The sequence below is a fragment of the Gastrolobium bilobum genome, unplaced genomic scaffold (assembly GCF_033153095.1).
Source record: "Gastrolobium bilobum isolate Gb01-03AN ecotype WA unplaced genomic scaffold, APGP_CSIRO_Gbil_v1 utg22497, whole genome shotgun sequence".
NCBI lineage: Eukaryota > Viridiplantae > Streptophyta > Magnoliopsida > Fabales > Fabaceae > Gastrolobium > Gastrolobium bilobum.
The window spans coordinates 4,586-21,133 of record NW_026895676.1 but is presented as its reverse complement, the minus strand read 5'-3'; the positions used below and the strand labels follow the sequence as shown (position 1 = coordinate 21,133).

The window sequence follows — 16,548 nt, the reverse complement described above, 5'->3', positions numbered from 1 at the left end:
TATGAGTCAGAAATATCCTAGCCAATAAAAGGAAATAAATTCTACGAAGCCCATATCTTAAGCTCAAAACTTCAGCTATAAATAGGGGCTCAGACTAACCAAACCAAATCACTTTCAATCGTGAGCATTTCTCTTCTCCTCTTCTCCTCTTTCTTTTATTTCAAATTTTTATTTTATTTTATTTTGTTATTTTTCTTTGGCTACCAACCGCGTTTCTCTTCCCAAATCACTTTTCCTTCTATAAGTTATCAAACACGGAGACAGGTAATCCTAATCCCTAGGTGTTCTTAGATTAGTTTTGTATGAAAATTTTATAGGTAATTTTAAATTTAAATTAATACATGTGGTATTTAGAGTATTTTTGGAAACTTTATTATTTTGGGAATAAATAGAGATAATGAATAAATTATTATATTTGATGATTATTTTCGGATAGGAAAAAACAACATGCGCCATTTCATCTTCCTCTGCGCAAAAAAAGTCAGATATTGGTACTATTGCTTTCAACAGGATTCAACAAAAGTACTTTTGTAAATTCTCCCCATATTCCCAACAATATTTATCACCAACCAAACATATACTCAGGAATCTTAAACCAATATTCCCGTAATATTTTGGCCTACCAAACAGCTTTTTGGTAATATTCCCGGAAAACTATTTTTCTTACCATATTCCCAGTAATCGTGATTCCCGAATAAAAAAAATTTATCCTATACCAAACGCCCCCTTAGTTAAACTTTAGTCTTTTGTAACATTTCCCAAATTTGGTTAATTTAAATTTCGGAGTTGTTTATGATTTTAGAAATTTTATGTTATTATAAATTGTTAGAAATTTGGGAATCTTACAACGACCTTTTCCTTTCAATTAATGAACACTATTTTATCAAAATTACACAGCCTGTAGGCTAGCCTATAGTCATTACATATTCCTATCAAGGAGGTCACTTGTGAATTGGGAAAAATTTTAGGATTATAAAAATAGGAGAAGAATGCTTCCAAAACCCATCATATTTTCTCCACTAGTAAATTCTAGCACCATTTTTTCAATCTTCTTCACTGGCTCTCTCTACTCACTTCACTTGTCTATAGAAACTGTACTGTCTTGAAACATTTTACAAGAGCCTGTTTAATAGCAAACAAAACCCAAAAACTTTCACTGAATTAATCTTCATCCGGCCATTGGTACTATTGCATGCTAGACAAGCATCAAGATCAGAAGAACAAATGGCTCCAGAATCAAGGTCAAAGTGCAGTAGGCTACAATTTTATACAGCAACATAATCTAATATATACGAAAAGGATAAAACTGGTGATCGGATAGCATTTGCCAGCAATATATATGCTCGTAAAATTGGCTATCACGTACCTTGTCCAACCTTCAATATAGCAGCTGTTATAAACACGCTAAGAACCTTCTTGAAAACATCAGCATTAAAGATTGCACTTGGATCTCCAGACCCATTCCAAGCAACAATAATCATAGCCTAATGACAAATTAGCTCTTTCAGAGGTGGATCTCATTTAGCATGACATTAAAGGGAAAAATCACTCACATGGAGGTAGATGGGCAAAACAAGGCAAAAAATATCAATACCTGTAAGCAGAGAATGAAAAAACTCCACATGCGATCAAAACTTCTGAAAATATGCCAAAATGACCTTATCTCAACAAAGTTCGCCTTTCCAACCCATTTGTCCCTATTAACTGGCTTGCTATCCTGTAAATTTAAGTTAACAGAAAGGCTTAAAATTCAGTGGCACATATAAGTTTAAGGCTTTCAGCAGTAACTATTTGAATCTACTCGTATATGATAGTGAGGATTATAAAAAGCACCCATTCAACATTTTAAATCAGTATGATAATCAAGCACATAAGACATTCTTCCCATTTTCAGCCAAACATTAAAGCCTAGAACTATTGAATTTAAATATCATAACCAGTTATCAGTCAATATATCATGCATATATACATCAGTAATCAGTCAATTTTGGAAACAACTTTTTCTCTCCAAGAAATAAGTTTTATAAAACATAAAAGTACCCAATTAATAAAATAAAATCTAAGTTGAGGATGAAGATTGAGAAAATAAGAATCATTTCCTTTAAAAGCTTTATCACATTAACTACAACAAGTTGGCTTTCACCCAGAAGGAAATTCAAAGAAAGCCTAAGTATCATACTTCACCAAACGTGTCATAAAAGCAAATGGTATCTCCATTCACTTGCAAATAAATTTCAGAAATGCTCAACTCTTCTATGAAAAAATATAGCACCAATGTAATAGCACTACAACTAAATTATGAGGGGTGTTATATTAGAATCTCTTCAGCAGCTGTAAGAGAATAAGCTTACTCAGAATAATTTAGTCTTGAAACTACAAACAGAATCTCCTAACTATTTCTGACGTATGCAACAAACTCTAAAAGAGTAACAAGGTCGGTAACTGCTTCTAACAGAATCAGTTACAAACTCTAATAGATTCCAGGTCCAAAAAGTCTAGAACCATGTAAAAGTTCAGAGAAAATAAAATCATAAGTTTCAGATCTAAAGACCCTGTTTGAATACTGTTTCTAAAAACAGTTTTTTTGTTTTCAGAACAAAAAAACAAAAAAAAATTGTTTGACAAGGCCTGTTTTGTAAAAAAAGTAAAATTGTAACTTTTTTTTTTAAATCAAATTTAGAGAACACGTCTGAGTTGTATTTGTTTTGTGTTTTGATTTTTAACTTTCAAAACAAAAAAAACACAGAAAACATCTATTTCCATAACTATTCTACAAAATAGTTTTAAGAACAAAACAACTAGAACACAATCAATCAAACCCAAGATTTCTTCTCTCTTTTCTTTCGCACTCTCCCTAGATTTCTCTCTTTTTGTTGTGTTTCCCCTCCATGTTCACCATCAACAGCAGCTATCAAATAATAGAAGTAAGGCTGATTTCCCACTACGTCCACATGGGAAAGCATCAGCCTACCATGCTCTGGAGCATATATACTGAAAAATCTGTCTGCAAATGATCCCCAAATATATAAATTCCCCGGAATTCCCACAGGCCCATATTGAGAGAAAATAAATGTTTATAATGGGTAACACAGTCAGAAGATGAGAGAGACCACAATCAATGCTTACATTAGATTTGTCACTATTTTGCTGCTCAACTGGCAGGCTAAAGAAATCAGCATCAGCACGCATTGGCCAACCAAGCCGAAAACAATCAGCTGACCTATAATTGCAATTAAAAACTAAAACCCAGACAGGCATAAATAATAAACAGTAAAGGACCAAAAAAAAAAATGAGAAACGGCTAATTATACCAGAAATATTCATTTAAATCATCATAGTTCCTCCATTGTGAATGCTTTGACCTCCCCCTTTTGCTCCGTTCAGCTTCCTATTGAGCAAAGCAATTATCAATTTTTTTAAGAGACATTATCAATAATATGAATATCATATGTAGTGTGTGCTGACAAACATAAATGGAGGAAAAGAAAATAAACAATGGCAGAAAGCACCTTTGCAATCACATCATATATGGGGGTTACAACTTTCCTTAAGAAAGCCTCCTCTTCACCTCCATAGGCTGGCTTGACATTTTCTCCCGTCATTGGACTAACATTGCCAGCAAGCATACCATACAATTCAAAAGCCATCTACAAGAAGCACCATAAAAAAGAACCCAAAGCATGTCAACATTCAACAATGCAGTAGGTTACCAAAAATATTTCATTCAATACAAACAATGTCAGAATTCAGAAATGCCAAAATCATATGGACAAACAAATGTACGTGTTAGAGAAAAAAATTTCTTGGGCCTCTATGACCAAGTGATAAGAACTAAGAAGTTCTATTCATGCTGCCACATTCTTCAAGATAAAATGTTATGCATAGCAATCCAGGAAGGGAGACGCTATCTGTCTGAAAAGTATATTCCCACAGGAATATACTCAAGTAGAAGTAGGGTGGTTATTCTTAGATGACAAGTCAGTTAGTTTGTTGGAAGTCAGGCGGTAAACAGGGGTAAGGGTATACAAAGAGTCTATCTCCATTAGGAAGGCATCTTGGTTGTATTGCAGATTGACGGAGAAATCTGTGTGTAAAGGGGAGTGCCCTTGAGATGAGCTTGCTCTTGTATTCTGTCCTTGTACTTTTTCCTGTTAATCAATAAAGAATCATTCTTTCTTTCATTTCCTATTTTTTTCTTGTTTATATTGGATCTTGCCCTGTAAATTCTTCAACCCCAAACCCAAAACCAAAACATGAAATGAGGCTTGTGCATTGTCAAAAACTCACCCAAAACGCTATTATATGAGAGGGCATGCTAGAAATACAAAAATAGTATTGGACCTGCACTAACAGCTTGGGCTTTTCGGTTAGTTGGTCTTTGAAAATTTCTATACACGAGAATTTAGAGAATTTCCCTATCTGCTCGACTCATATGACAATATCACTAGGAAATAAAAAGAAAGGTTATCTGCATTAATTTTTAGTGCTAAATGACTCAAGAAGTATAGGGAATTTGCCTTGTTTCTAAATTACACCTTGGTTAAAACATCAACTAACACAAACTCTTTTTCTATTTTATTTTTTTCCAGTTAAAAGACACGTATTTGCAAGTTCATTTAATATGAATGTAATCTACAAAGCTCTTATGAAGCCATTTGGTAAGGGCTTCAGAATTTTTTGGGCCTAAAATGAGGACTTTGCAATTGGAACAGTTAAAACATGTTTGAGCTTTAATAAAAAGCGCTTTCACATTCAAAAGATATAGAAATCTGCAATTCAAACTGTTCTAACTAGAGAACAGTGTTAATACAGCTCACAAACACTCCATTGAAATATCCTTAGAAATATCTACTTAAAGCTGAGACCTAGACTAGAAATGCTCATATATAGATTGGACAGGGTTTTGAAAAGTTTATGCCGGGAGAACAAAATATTTTAAAAAATAAAAATAAAAAATAAAAATATAATGAGCCAAGACATTGAATGACAGAGCAAGGCTGCATTGGGGACAACGACCAATGGGCCAAGCTGCAGCCAGGACAAGGTATGACGGGCCAGATTGCAACTGGGATATCCTCAATGTGATCAGCATTGAAAAAGAAACGGAAATCTCACAAAAAAATTTCGGCAGCGGATGCAGTGGATGATGGTCGGCAACAAACAGTGGCTAGCAGCTAGGACAGTTGCCAGAGAAACTTCACAGCAAGACACATCGGAAACCCAAATGGTGACACAGTTTTCAGATGGATTTTATCACCGGGTGGGCAGTGCTTCCACCAGGACAAATAGAATTGCCTCTCATCAACCTGGCTCTCAGGTTGAATAATGTGAGGCATATGTTGAAATACATGTCTATTACATAGACTGACTATAACAAATGCATAACAATAAATTAACAAAGTTGGACTGCATCCCTCGCAATATTATCAACCTGCTTACAGTATTCCCAACAACTCCAACTTGGCAAACTGTTAATGGGCCAAAGTCCAAACCCAGGGGGTTTTATCAAGTTAAAATATATGGAACAAAAGGGTACAAGAAGACTGCAGCAAAGAGGATAAACGGGACATCAAGGATAACACGATCAAAAAAATTAAGGAAATAGATTTGAAATCTATGTTCCTAGGTAGATCAAAGGGAAAAACATAGACATAAACATGCGGGCATGGGTACACACGCATGCACACACAAATTTGTTAGCGAATTTTTGTTTGACAACGGATTTGAATATCCAATAGCAACTCCATTTTTAACTCATCAGCACAAATGTATCAAAACATATACAAAAATTAAAACAAGATGAAGCCAAAAAAAATACTCTTAACAACCTCACTTGGAACTTACACAACTATAAAAATAGAGTGCTGGAATAGTAAATAAACATCATAGGTCCGTTTTTAAGTTACAAAGCTTACATGGTGATAGATATAGCAAAGGCATTCTGGCATGAATCTTAGGTTGGCAGCTTCACCCCATATTAGAAGATACAGACCCATATATAGTAATTTACGCTGCTGCACTTCCTGCTGTATGGTTGGCAACCTGCAATATGCATCCATGAGATATGTTGCATGAGAAGCTGAAATAAACATATAATGAAAAGCTAGATAACAAGAGTTAAAAGAAGCTGCAAATAAGAATCCAGATTCAGAATTGAAAGTCACAACTAAATTTAAGAGCCTATATACTGATTTAACATCATGAAATAAACTGTACGACTAAAATAGAAAAACAAGATTAAAATGTTTCTAGTCACCATATGTAGTACAAAAGCTCCTAGTCAACAAAAGAGAAGTTATAAAATCTTCCGACATTATGAGATCAGAAACTCTCACCAAAGGCTACTCTTCCGACCCAAATACTTGCACCATTTTTTGTAATTCTTGAAAAGTTTCTTCATCACTTCTGTCAGTGCACGTTCATCCAACTAAGCAAATAATATGTAAAAGTTACAAGCAGATTTAACATAAATCAATATATGAATATTCTAATGGAAAGAAAAAGATTAGTTAAGTATATGGTTTCCAGACGAAGATATATTGCCATTAAAATGGAATATAGAGGAGCAACAACTGTATGCTGCACAACTGTTTAACTCCTCAAAAATGAAATGCATGCAGCATGGAAACCATTTCCAGCAAGAGCCAAGAAGAAATAATTTTCTGCATAGTAACATATCGCCATTCATCTTTATAGTGCTGATAATTGATAATTTATTGCACTTATGTGTTACTCTTGATTAGTATTTTAGGATTATTTGCTATGTTGCACCGACACGGGACACGAGATATGACACTACACGACACTCCGACACGTTAATTCTAAAAAATGTTAAATTTCGACACGTTAGGACACATTTTGATATTATATAATATTTTTAATTTATGTAGTGTATATTATATTTAATATTCAATAATTTAACAAAAAAATAAAGCTAAACTTATAATACCCATCAATTTTGCAAAGAAACATAAGATATCCCAAATGTTTATATTAAACTCAATAAAATAGTAATCGTAATCAAACAAATCTAATAGTTGGAACTCAAAATACAACGCAATGTAACCTTTCAACCTTTTTTGAGTCTTTGCAACGAGTATTGGAGTGTCGGGAAGTGTCGAAGTGTCGGCGAGTGTCGAAAAGTGTCGGACACGACACGTTAGGGATTTTGAAGTGTCGGTGCTTCATAGATTATTTGGAATGTAAATAATGGTCTTTTGGGTAAAATTGGAATTTTGGCTTTTTATTGGGTTTAATTTATTTCCGTCCTTAATTTCCAGCTTTGGGTTACTGCAGTATTTTGACCATAACACATTCCACAGGTGTCCGATTGACCCCATTCTTGTTGCGTTTTGTAGCTAATTCAGAGAGCTACAAATGTTATGAAGACATAAAAGCCCAGTTCGGACAATATGATAGTCAAAGATAGAGCCCAAGTCAAAAACGAGTTGCTGAAATTTTATTTAATTACATGGATTTAAGTTTGTAATTAGAACTCAATTCTTTTGAGGCCCAAAACCATTGTTTCAGTTTTATTTTTGTCTATGGACCGAAATTAATGGAGCCCTAACCCGGCTTGGATGTGGGTTTAATACAAAAGAACTGTGCTTCCCCCTTACCAAATTCGTTTCTCTTTCCAACTCAGGTTGACATCGCGCGATTGTGGATGTTCAATCTGAGATACACGATCGCGTTCTTGGGAAGAGAATAATCACTAGATTTAGTGGTTAGGTTGATTAACTCAATGATCTCAAATTAATCGGGCTAATATTTTACGATCGCATAAATTGACGCACCGCATTCAACCAAACACTAGGCGATTGCTTAGAGAGGGATTTCCTAAACAATTGCAAGGATCCCAAATTGTTTAGGGTCAACCACGAAATTGGCAATCAATTGTCCAATGACAAATGTCTATGGAATCCTAATTCTAGGTTGATTGTTTTAATTAATCTCGTTTTATTCCCAATCTTTACGTTTTGCTTTATTTCAATTTGAATAGAACAAAAATCCCCCTTTTTATTTTCTGTTTTTAAATTGAGATATAAACATTCTGCAATTTCCTTGTGAGACGATTCAGGTTTACATTTTACTACAAAGATTTTATAAACCTGATTATTTTAATTTACGCAAGTTCGACAGCTCGTGTAAAGTGCCCATTTTAACAATAGAAATTGAAATCTGATGGGCCTAAAATTAAGTGGGTCAGTTAGTTAGTTATTCTAGAATATTCTGTGAGTAAGATAAAATGTAGGCAGTGTGTAGTGTAGGGAGGTATGTATTCACTGAAATGGGAATTGGGAAAAAGATCTCTGGGGATCTCTTGAGACCTATGTCTTTGGCTTTGAGGGTGATTTGAGACCTTTGATTTATCTTTCTGCATTGCCATTTTCTTTAGTCATTTTCCAGTAGTGGAGTCTGTAATCGTTATCTGTTGAAGTTTGTAGGAAGAATATGGAGTTTGTTAATGTTCTGTTTCTCTTTCGTTATTATGGATACTAACTATCACAACATGTATCTCCAAAGTCTTATTGAGTAATAGAAGTATTTTTTCCTGTTCATTTACTGTTAAATTGTTGTTGCATTTGTCTGGTTCCATCATAATCATCCAGAGCTAAATCCTTCCCCCACCCTCCTAGCAGTAAGAAAGTGTATTCATCATTCAACTTTATGACTAAATTGAGAATGCCATAGAGAACCCACCTTCAATATGAAACTAAAAAAACACATTAAAAGCACTAGGTGCTCCCTTTAATATATATTAAAAAATGGAGGTAAAAAACACAACATTCTGTACAGAAATTTAAATCAAAAAGGAGAGGAAAAAAATGATCCAATTAAACCCTGACCTTTGGCTGTTGATCAGGCTTGGGAAATTGTCTTATGTGCACATTTGCAAGCAATAAGATCAAATGCTCTCTCTGATTTGCTACATTGTGCTTCTGTATTTTTTACAAGAGGTGGCAAACAAGTCCCATTGGATTTGTTAGTGATGAAGAAGTCATGCTCTACTAAAAAATACAAGACTCAGATACATTAAAAGATTACCAGCTTCAGACTGTAATTTACCTGAAACCCAAACATTACCCCAAGCCAATCCAGAATGTCCTCATCTTTTTTTTTCTTGGAGTCCTTAGGCCAGGCAAGACCCCTCGTGTTACGAAGAGCAAATACAGCAGCTTGGATCTGTGAAGAGTGATGTATATGTATTTTTATTACAAACGAAAAAAAGATGACCAGAATATCACACACATATATGAAACTGGAGATCATACCTCAGGAAATCTCATTATGGCCTGATTTGCACTATCAGGATCAAGAGGAAGAATATTATACGGAACTAAGATCTCGGTTTTCTCAGCAACTTTATCTTGAGTCTCCAAAATCTGTTACAATGCCAATGGCGGAAGCATAAAGACAAAGGAAAATCAAAATTATAAAGCAAATGCAAATTATAAACAGCTAAATTAAATACAGATAAAGGTTCACATAAAAGGGAACAACAATAGGAAGATAACATCATAGGAGCTAGAAAAGATAACCTCACGATCAACTTCCATAGATTGTGTCATGTTAACAGCCTTCAAAACCTCAAAAAGAACATTAGCAGTCTGATATGCCTTGGTAAGCTGTGCACTGAAAGTAAGAAGACAAAGTCACCACTAGTCACAGAACATATCCTATTGCACATTATCTATTCTAGACAACATACCGATCAGCTTTATCAGCAGCATTTTGTAAAGCTTGAATATATTTTTTGTAGTAATGCTGATAAAAACTCTGCATCTCACGAGCATCACTTTTCTTTACCCTTCCTTTCAATGTTGGATCATTTTCCTAACAAAAAATGGAACAAAATGATAAAAGATATATTTAATTAACAAGAAATACTTTAAATTAATGTTGAGGCCATTGCCACCTCAGAATCTTGATAGGAGCAACCATTCTCACTCATTATACATAACGGAAAAAAGCGTGGTAAATTAGATGTTGAGGAGATTTTGACAGTTTGAATTCAATTTGATATACCATTGATCTATTTCCGAGACAGAAAGCATTAAATGTTAGACTTCTAATGCATGTTAGATCTCTATTGCCAACTTTCCACTCATGGTTATAAACATGTTGTATGATCCAACTACTTAGATAATAATGAAGAACTTGATTCATTTTTCCTTTCAATACTAAATTTTCCTCAGTTATAAAAAATGATAATGCCAAAGGATACAACAACTGAATTTCAAGAAGATACCACACATTGATTTATGAAGTTTCTTTTCCTCGATAGAGGAATAAATTATTGCAAAACTTCCATGAGCATTGAGCAACAAAAAGGCAGTTTTAAAACCATGATCTATTCGTCCATCCTTATTATTGTGGAGTAAAGGAGCAAAACCATAAAAGATTACTGGAAAAGAAACACAATAAGTGTATCTTGTGCAAAGAAAACATGTTAACACTTACTCTTTCTAGACGTTGAAGAAGGGCAGTTTTAAATTGCCGAACACCACGACCACTTGAAGTGGGGTCCAGCCTATGAGCTTTCTCAAATGCATAAAACCGGCCTACAAGAGCAAAATACACATCCCTCAAATAGAAATAGCACCAATAAATAATGAAGGTGCTTATATGGCACACAATGAAGAGTTATTCAGGAAACAAAGGTTTAGAAAACTTAACAAAAGCCTATGCAGGAAATGCACAGATACAAAACTAAGTAGTAGCACGTATAGAATTTCATCCAAGCATAAGCACACAGCAAAATCTAAGGATACTATTGTAGAAAATGGTATTTCGTATATTCCATTTTCCAATAGGGTGAGATTACACCAATAATCAACTCTAATTGACAAAATATTAAAACCGATTATAATTAATCTTTTACTATTAAGGGAATTGATATCCCTCCTAAAATACAAGGATTTGTATCCCGCATGAAACCGCACAAAAGACATAGTAAATGGACTTTGCATGGAAACATAGTAAATCGTGCATGAGCTTATGCTACTGTGGCTTGCATTGAGACAGTGAGTTATACTATACTGAAACTACATCCTAATCAACATAACAAAAGCCACAACTCCACGAGACACATCTCAGTGAACACGAGTTTCTTTCAATCAAGCAAAGCCAAAACATAACAGTTGAGAATGTAAAATAAGAATAACTTACATAGATAAGCAACTCTGGGATGTGTCTTCTCAACCTCATTAGCAACGCGAAGTATGGGTGCAATCTCAACAAGAGATGAAGGCACGACCTCGCTGTTAAATGTCGCCTCACCAAGGTTCCCAGCAGTTTGCGTCCGCGTGATCCGCCTCTGCGGCGGCCCCTGTGGTGGCTCAGACGGCCCCGCCCTCGACGACATTTTCCCACAGATCTAACCTCCCTTTCGATTCACCAAAAACAACAATGCAGAGAGCAGATACAAACACAAAGTGAAAGATAAGACTCTGGTTTCAGCATCCTGCAACGAGAGAAAAATAAAATAAAACTTTGCATGTAAAAATAACAATGCATAATGAATGCGAAGAAATGATGGTTTGCGTTGAGGAAGGTAACTAGTTACAAATGAGAACTACCGAGAAGAATTGCAGTGAAAGCAGAAGCCCTAAGAGAGAGAGAGAGAGAGAGAGTCGTGAGAGTGGAAACAAAACAAAATAAAGTAGATAGTGCGCGTGAGCTAGTGAAGAAGTTGCTATTGCGGACACAGAGCACACTGATGCTTGAACCAGAGTCAAGCCAAGTCAAGTAGTGGGTCCAGTTCTTTTGGGAATCCAATGAAAATGTACAATATCTTTGTCAAAATGACGATTGTGCCATTCAGCTCCTGATTCGAATTTTAAACAGTAACGGCTTTTTTCAATTAATATATTTTAACGGTTGGTTTGGTGGATATAATATGATAGTAATAGATAGAAAAAGAGAATTAGATAAGATATGAAATTATGGGTATACATAACAATTATTCTGTTTTGTGGCATTATTTTTTAAAAGAAATAATTTTTTTTATTTGTATGTCTTGAAATAATTTTTGAGAAAAAAAAATGTGTTTAATAATATGTTTTATTTTTATTCCGAAAATAAGAATTGCATTTGATAACACAACAAATAATATAATAAAAATAATTCCTATCAAGCATAAAAAATTTCTGGATCATCATTTTCTTTTTCACATGGTATGGTGGTGGTAGCGGCGGCGGCGATAGTGTGATGGTGGTAATGGTGGCAGTGGTGGCGGTCGCGTGCTTATGGCATGGTGGTGGTGGTGACCTGGAAAGCACGGACACGCAAATTTTTTAAAATTTGCTTGTCGGACACGTATTCGACACGGACACGCTTGGACACGCGTCTGACACGTAGTCAACTCTCCGACACGTTCTGACATGTTTTTCTGACACGCAGGCAACTTTTTCCGACACGTAGTCAACGCTCGGACACGTTTTCGGACATGCTCGGACGCGTTTTTTTCTTAAATCTTAATTTTATTTTGTTACCTAAATATAAAAGAAATAATTTATAAATTAATTTTTTTCTTATGAAATTTGACATGAAAAGTTAACAGAGTACGAAAAATTATTTATATTTATATTTATATTTATGTTATGAAATTTAAATATTTGATTGGTTATATGACTTATTATGGACTCTTATATGTATTAAATATAAATTATATTATATATATTAAAAATTTTATTTAATAGCAAAACGTGGCCTAACGTGTCGAAATATGATATTTTTTAGAATTAACGTGTCGGCGTGTCATGTCCCGTAACCGTGTCCGTGCATCATAGGTGGTGAGAGGCTGAGAGCAGTAATTGTATCTCATTTTGTGCCCGAAAATAAAAATAATAATTTTTTTTCTATTCCCCAGCATAAAAATTAAACCGATTAATCCGGAGAACAAAAAAATAAACCAATTTTACCAAATGAGTTTTCTATCCATTTCAGCTCCCGCGAACAAAAAAAAATATTCCGAAAAAGTTATCATGCACATCTTATGAGTCTAATGTGTACTGGACAAGTAGTTTGATAAGATAATGTTATCCTATCTAGAGTTTGGGGTGAACCATATTGTGCATGATATAATATAAATAGATAGAAATACACCACACACAAAAAGATAGAAATACCCCCAATAATATAATTTCAGATGATATTTTTAAACTTTTTTTTTTGCTTATTTACATATTATTTCTTATTTTAAATTATTTTAAAATTTAAAAATTATAATTTTAAATAAAATACATAAATAACTTTCAAAAAAATTTACAATATTAAAAATTATATCCTCACTAAATAAATTTAAAAAATTAAGCATTAAAAATTGTCTCCTATATTGTATGTATCATAGTTCAAAAATGATGTTTCATTTAACTATTAACTTTTGTATCATTCAAAAATCATGTTTCATTCAATTCAAGTAATTAGAGTAATAAAGTTACTAATAACCAGCTTACCAAAAGAGCAAAATGTCATTAATAACCAAGGTTCTCAAATAGGTGGCATGCAACAATAATAAAGGAACTATAGGCAAAGTTCTTGAGAAAAAAATTCCATATAACTTTAGATACTTCCATGACATAATACCAGAGTTCCAACTCCAAATCCATGTTAAGCAAAAACAGAGATTGGTAGAAAAAGATAGAGTAGAAAACAGAGAGAAAAGTTTAAGAAAAAAGAAGAAAAGAAAAACGGAGATAACTTAAAATAAAGAGACTTAAAACAAAGAGAATCTCCACCGGAAGTTAGTCGCTCATCGTCGTTTGCTAAAAGTGGAAAGGTTAGACGTTGTTGGTCGAGTGAAACTTACATTTTTTTAGATGATATGAGACATCATTGCTATTCTATCCAATCCTAACCTAGCTTCCCCAACATGACAAGTTATCATGTGTTGAATAGGATAAAATGAAGCAATATGATAAACTAATCATATCATATTGATCCACCAAACAATAAATAAAAATAAGATATGATAAGTGCTCCAAACAAGCCCTAAAAGAATTGATTGTGGATAAAGATTAATGATTGCATCAATTTTTTTTAAACTAAAAGTTATTTTTAAACTAAAGTTAAAAATAAGACTTAAAAGAATTTGATGATTATATAAAGTGCATCTGATTTTAATATTTTGTCAATCTAATTTTTTTCTTATAACTCAATTCTTATACGCATAATTGCTCCCAAGATTGTGACGTTCTTCCAAGTTTCTTTAATAATTAGAAGCTTAAAAAGCACCTTCATACTGCATTAATTTTTTTTCGCTTAAATAAGATTTGAGTTATAATGTGAGTATTTGAAAACATCATCCTTTAATCACTTTTTTTCTTAAAAGTTTATGATAATAAACTTTTAATTTTTGGTAAATTGAAATTTTTATACATAGCTTCAATTATGAACTTTGAGTTAATTATTATACTTTAAAAACATATTTCACTACACAATAATATTACATGTGTTTATCAAGGATATCTGAAATACAAGAATACACTTTGTTGGATCTTATAGTTTGGTGATCAATGGTGATGCTCAATTGACATATTGGAAATATATAATGTAAGTTAATACTAGATAATTTCGAGTTGATCAATGGTGATGCTCAATTACCATACATGTGGATTAATTGACACAAAATTACTTTATCTTAATTAGTAATTTCGAGTTGAATTCCTAAAAATACAACTCGTGAACTTACACAGCTCAAACCTGGATTACTCAATGTGACCAGATACAAATGGTTTGTAAAAAAGAAAAAGACAACCGTGAATATGCAAGTTATGAATTAATGAATGCTCTAGGAGGAATACCTCATAATCATAGTCCATAGATAACGGCCTTTTGACCCTTATGACCCTTAATTAATAACTAATTACCAAATTGCCCTTCATTCAAAACTATTTCGAAAATTTACCCTCCCCAACAAACATAACATCAATCTGCCCCTGTTTGACCGTTGACCACGAAGCCTACCCGGGTACACCATTACCTACCCGGGTAATTTTTGAAACTTTTTATCTACCCGAGTATGTAGGGGTGTACCCGGGTAGAGTTCTTGAATCTGGGAAAATGGTTGAATTATTTACCCGGGTATGGAGCAGTGTACCCGGGTAAACATCGACGGTAGGGTTTTAAAATACCCCAGCAGCCCCATTTCGAAAACCCACAAAAGGGGTACCCGAGTAGAGCTGCTGGAGGAGTGATTTCAGGCATAATCTTGCACCAATTCGTCTTGTTTCTGATCATCATTCGCGGACCTTGCAACCTCTCTGCCTTCTACCGATTGAAATCGATCAAAGGTGCATTTTTTTTCTTCAGTTTTTTCAATTATGTTATGATTTCTGTTCTGATTCATTGTATTTTCGTTTATATCATTTGATTCTGTCCGAATTATTTTATCAATTTCTATGTCATACGCTTACCCTAACCCTAACCCTAACCCTGAATCTAACCCTAACCCTAACCCTAACATGTATCTAATTTCTGATTTTGGTTATTTTTTCAGTTTAATAGTGTGACACAATGACCTCTCGACGTGTTTCAAAGCTGCCAGTGACCCATTCCGAGAGAAGAACCAAGAGTCGTCACGACGGGTCGTCATCCTCTCAGCCCCAGGCTGCTTCGAGTCAGGCTCCGGACTTGACGTTCGGATATTTGTTTGAGGATGACATACCTTCACACGAGAAGTTCGTGAAGTTTTTCATGACCCGGAAGATCTGCGAACCGAAATCACTGGATTCGGCATTCTTCAACTTAGAGCATTTTGACATTGTGCCGCTTCTTGAGCAGACACATTTACTTCACCTGGCGGAGATGCGGTGCCCATACTCTGAGGTTATGGTAAGAGCCTTCTACCAGAACATTGGCTACTCGCAAGGCGAGCTGACTTCCCGTGTCTGCGGGATTGATATCATCATGACTGCTCCTATCTGGACGGAGCTACTAGGGTTCGATTTTGATGGTGTCACAGGAGCAGCACTATATGATGGAGACAGCCATCATATATTTGGTGATTATAACCGGGAGACCATTGTTACAGAGACTAGGAGGGCAGACGCTGAGCCCGGTCATTTTGCTCATTATCCTGTTAGCAACTTGTCAGTTTCTGCTCGCATTCTTCATTATGTGGTGACACATATTATTTTCCAGCGCTCGCATAATCACTCAAAGGTGCTGGAAGGGTACTTTGTCATCCTGTGGGCCCTCCTTCACAGTCAGCAGGTGAACTGGAGGCATTACATATGCATACTGATGTGGAAGGCAACCAAGTCAAAGAAGGCTGAATTGCCTTTTGCATTTCTGGTGCAGAAGATTCTACATAGATTTGGAGTGCCTATGGCAAAAGAGACCTTGAAGATCGCCAGAGGCTGGAATGCTATATTTGGTGAGAGGCTCCTGAAGCAGTGTGGGATCCTACCGAACAGAGCGGGTATCTGGACGTGGAAGAAGGCACCAGAACCACCTGAGATCCCATTCCACCACGATGCTGAGATGGAGGATGCACCTGCAGGTGATGTGTTGGTCTTTATGAGTTTATGCAATTTTGTGTTG

At 34.8% G+C, this 16,548-nt stretch overlaps 1 protein-coding gene across 5 annotated transcripts in view; it reads right to left on the bottom strand.

The window, feature by feature from the left end:
* LOC133289161 (callose synthase 3-like) overlaps nt 1–11,410 on the bottom strand; it is a 29,786-nt gene extending 18,376 nt beyond the window's left edge. For 3 of the 5 annotated variants that reach the window (XM_061487036.1, XM_061487061.1, XM_061487046.1), the window contains exons 1-14: nt 11,173–11,410; nt 10,465–10,565; nt 9,713–9,837; nt 9,543–9,636; nt 9,276–9,386; nt 9,070–9,186; nt 8,850–8,942; nt 6,336–6,427; nt 5,916–6,042; nt 3,510–3,647; nt 3,312–3,388; nt 3,127–3,220; nt 1,595–1,717; nt 1,367–1,484 (exon numbers count right to left, since the gene is read on the bottom strand). In XM_061487036.1, the coding sequence (XP_061343020.1) occupies nt 1,367–1,484; nt 1,595–1,717; nt 3,127–3,220; nt 3,312–3,388; nt 3,510–3,647; nt 5,916–6,042; nt 6,336–6,427; nt 8,850–8,942; nt 9,070–9,186; nt 9,276–9,386; nt 9,543–9,636; nt 9,713–9,837; nt 10,465–10,565; nt 11,173–11,368 (1,606 nt within the window). In that variant the 5' untranslated portion in view covers nt 11,369–11,410. Of the gene's footprint in view, nt 1–1,366; nt 1,485–1,594; nt 1,718–3,088; nt 3,221–3,311; nt 3,389–3,509; nt 3,648–5,915; nt 6,043–6,335; nt 6,428–8,849; nt 8,943–9,069; nt 9,187–9,275; nt 9,387–9,542; nt 9,637–9,712; nt 9,838–10,464; nt 10,566–11,172 lie in introns of all 5 variants that reach the window. The other 2 variants (XM_061487043.1, XM_061487054.1) reach the window with 1 other exon arrangement.
* Between the last annotated feature and the right edge of the window lie 5,138 nt (nt 11,411–16,548).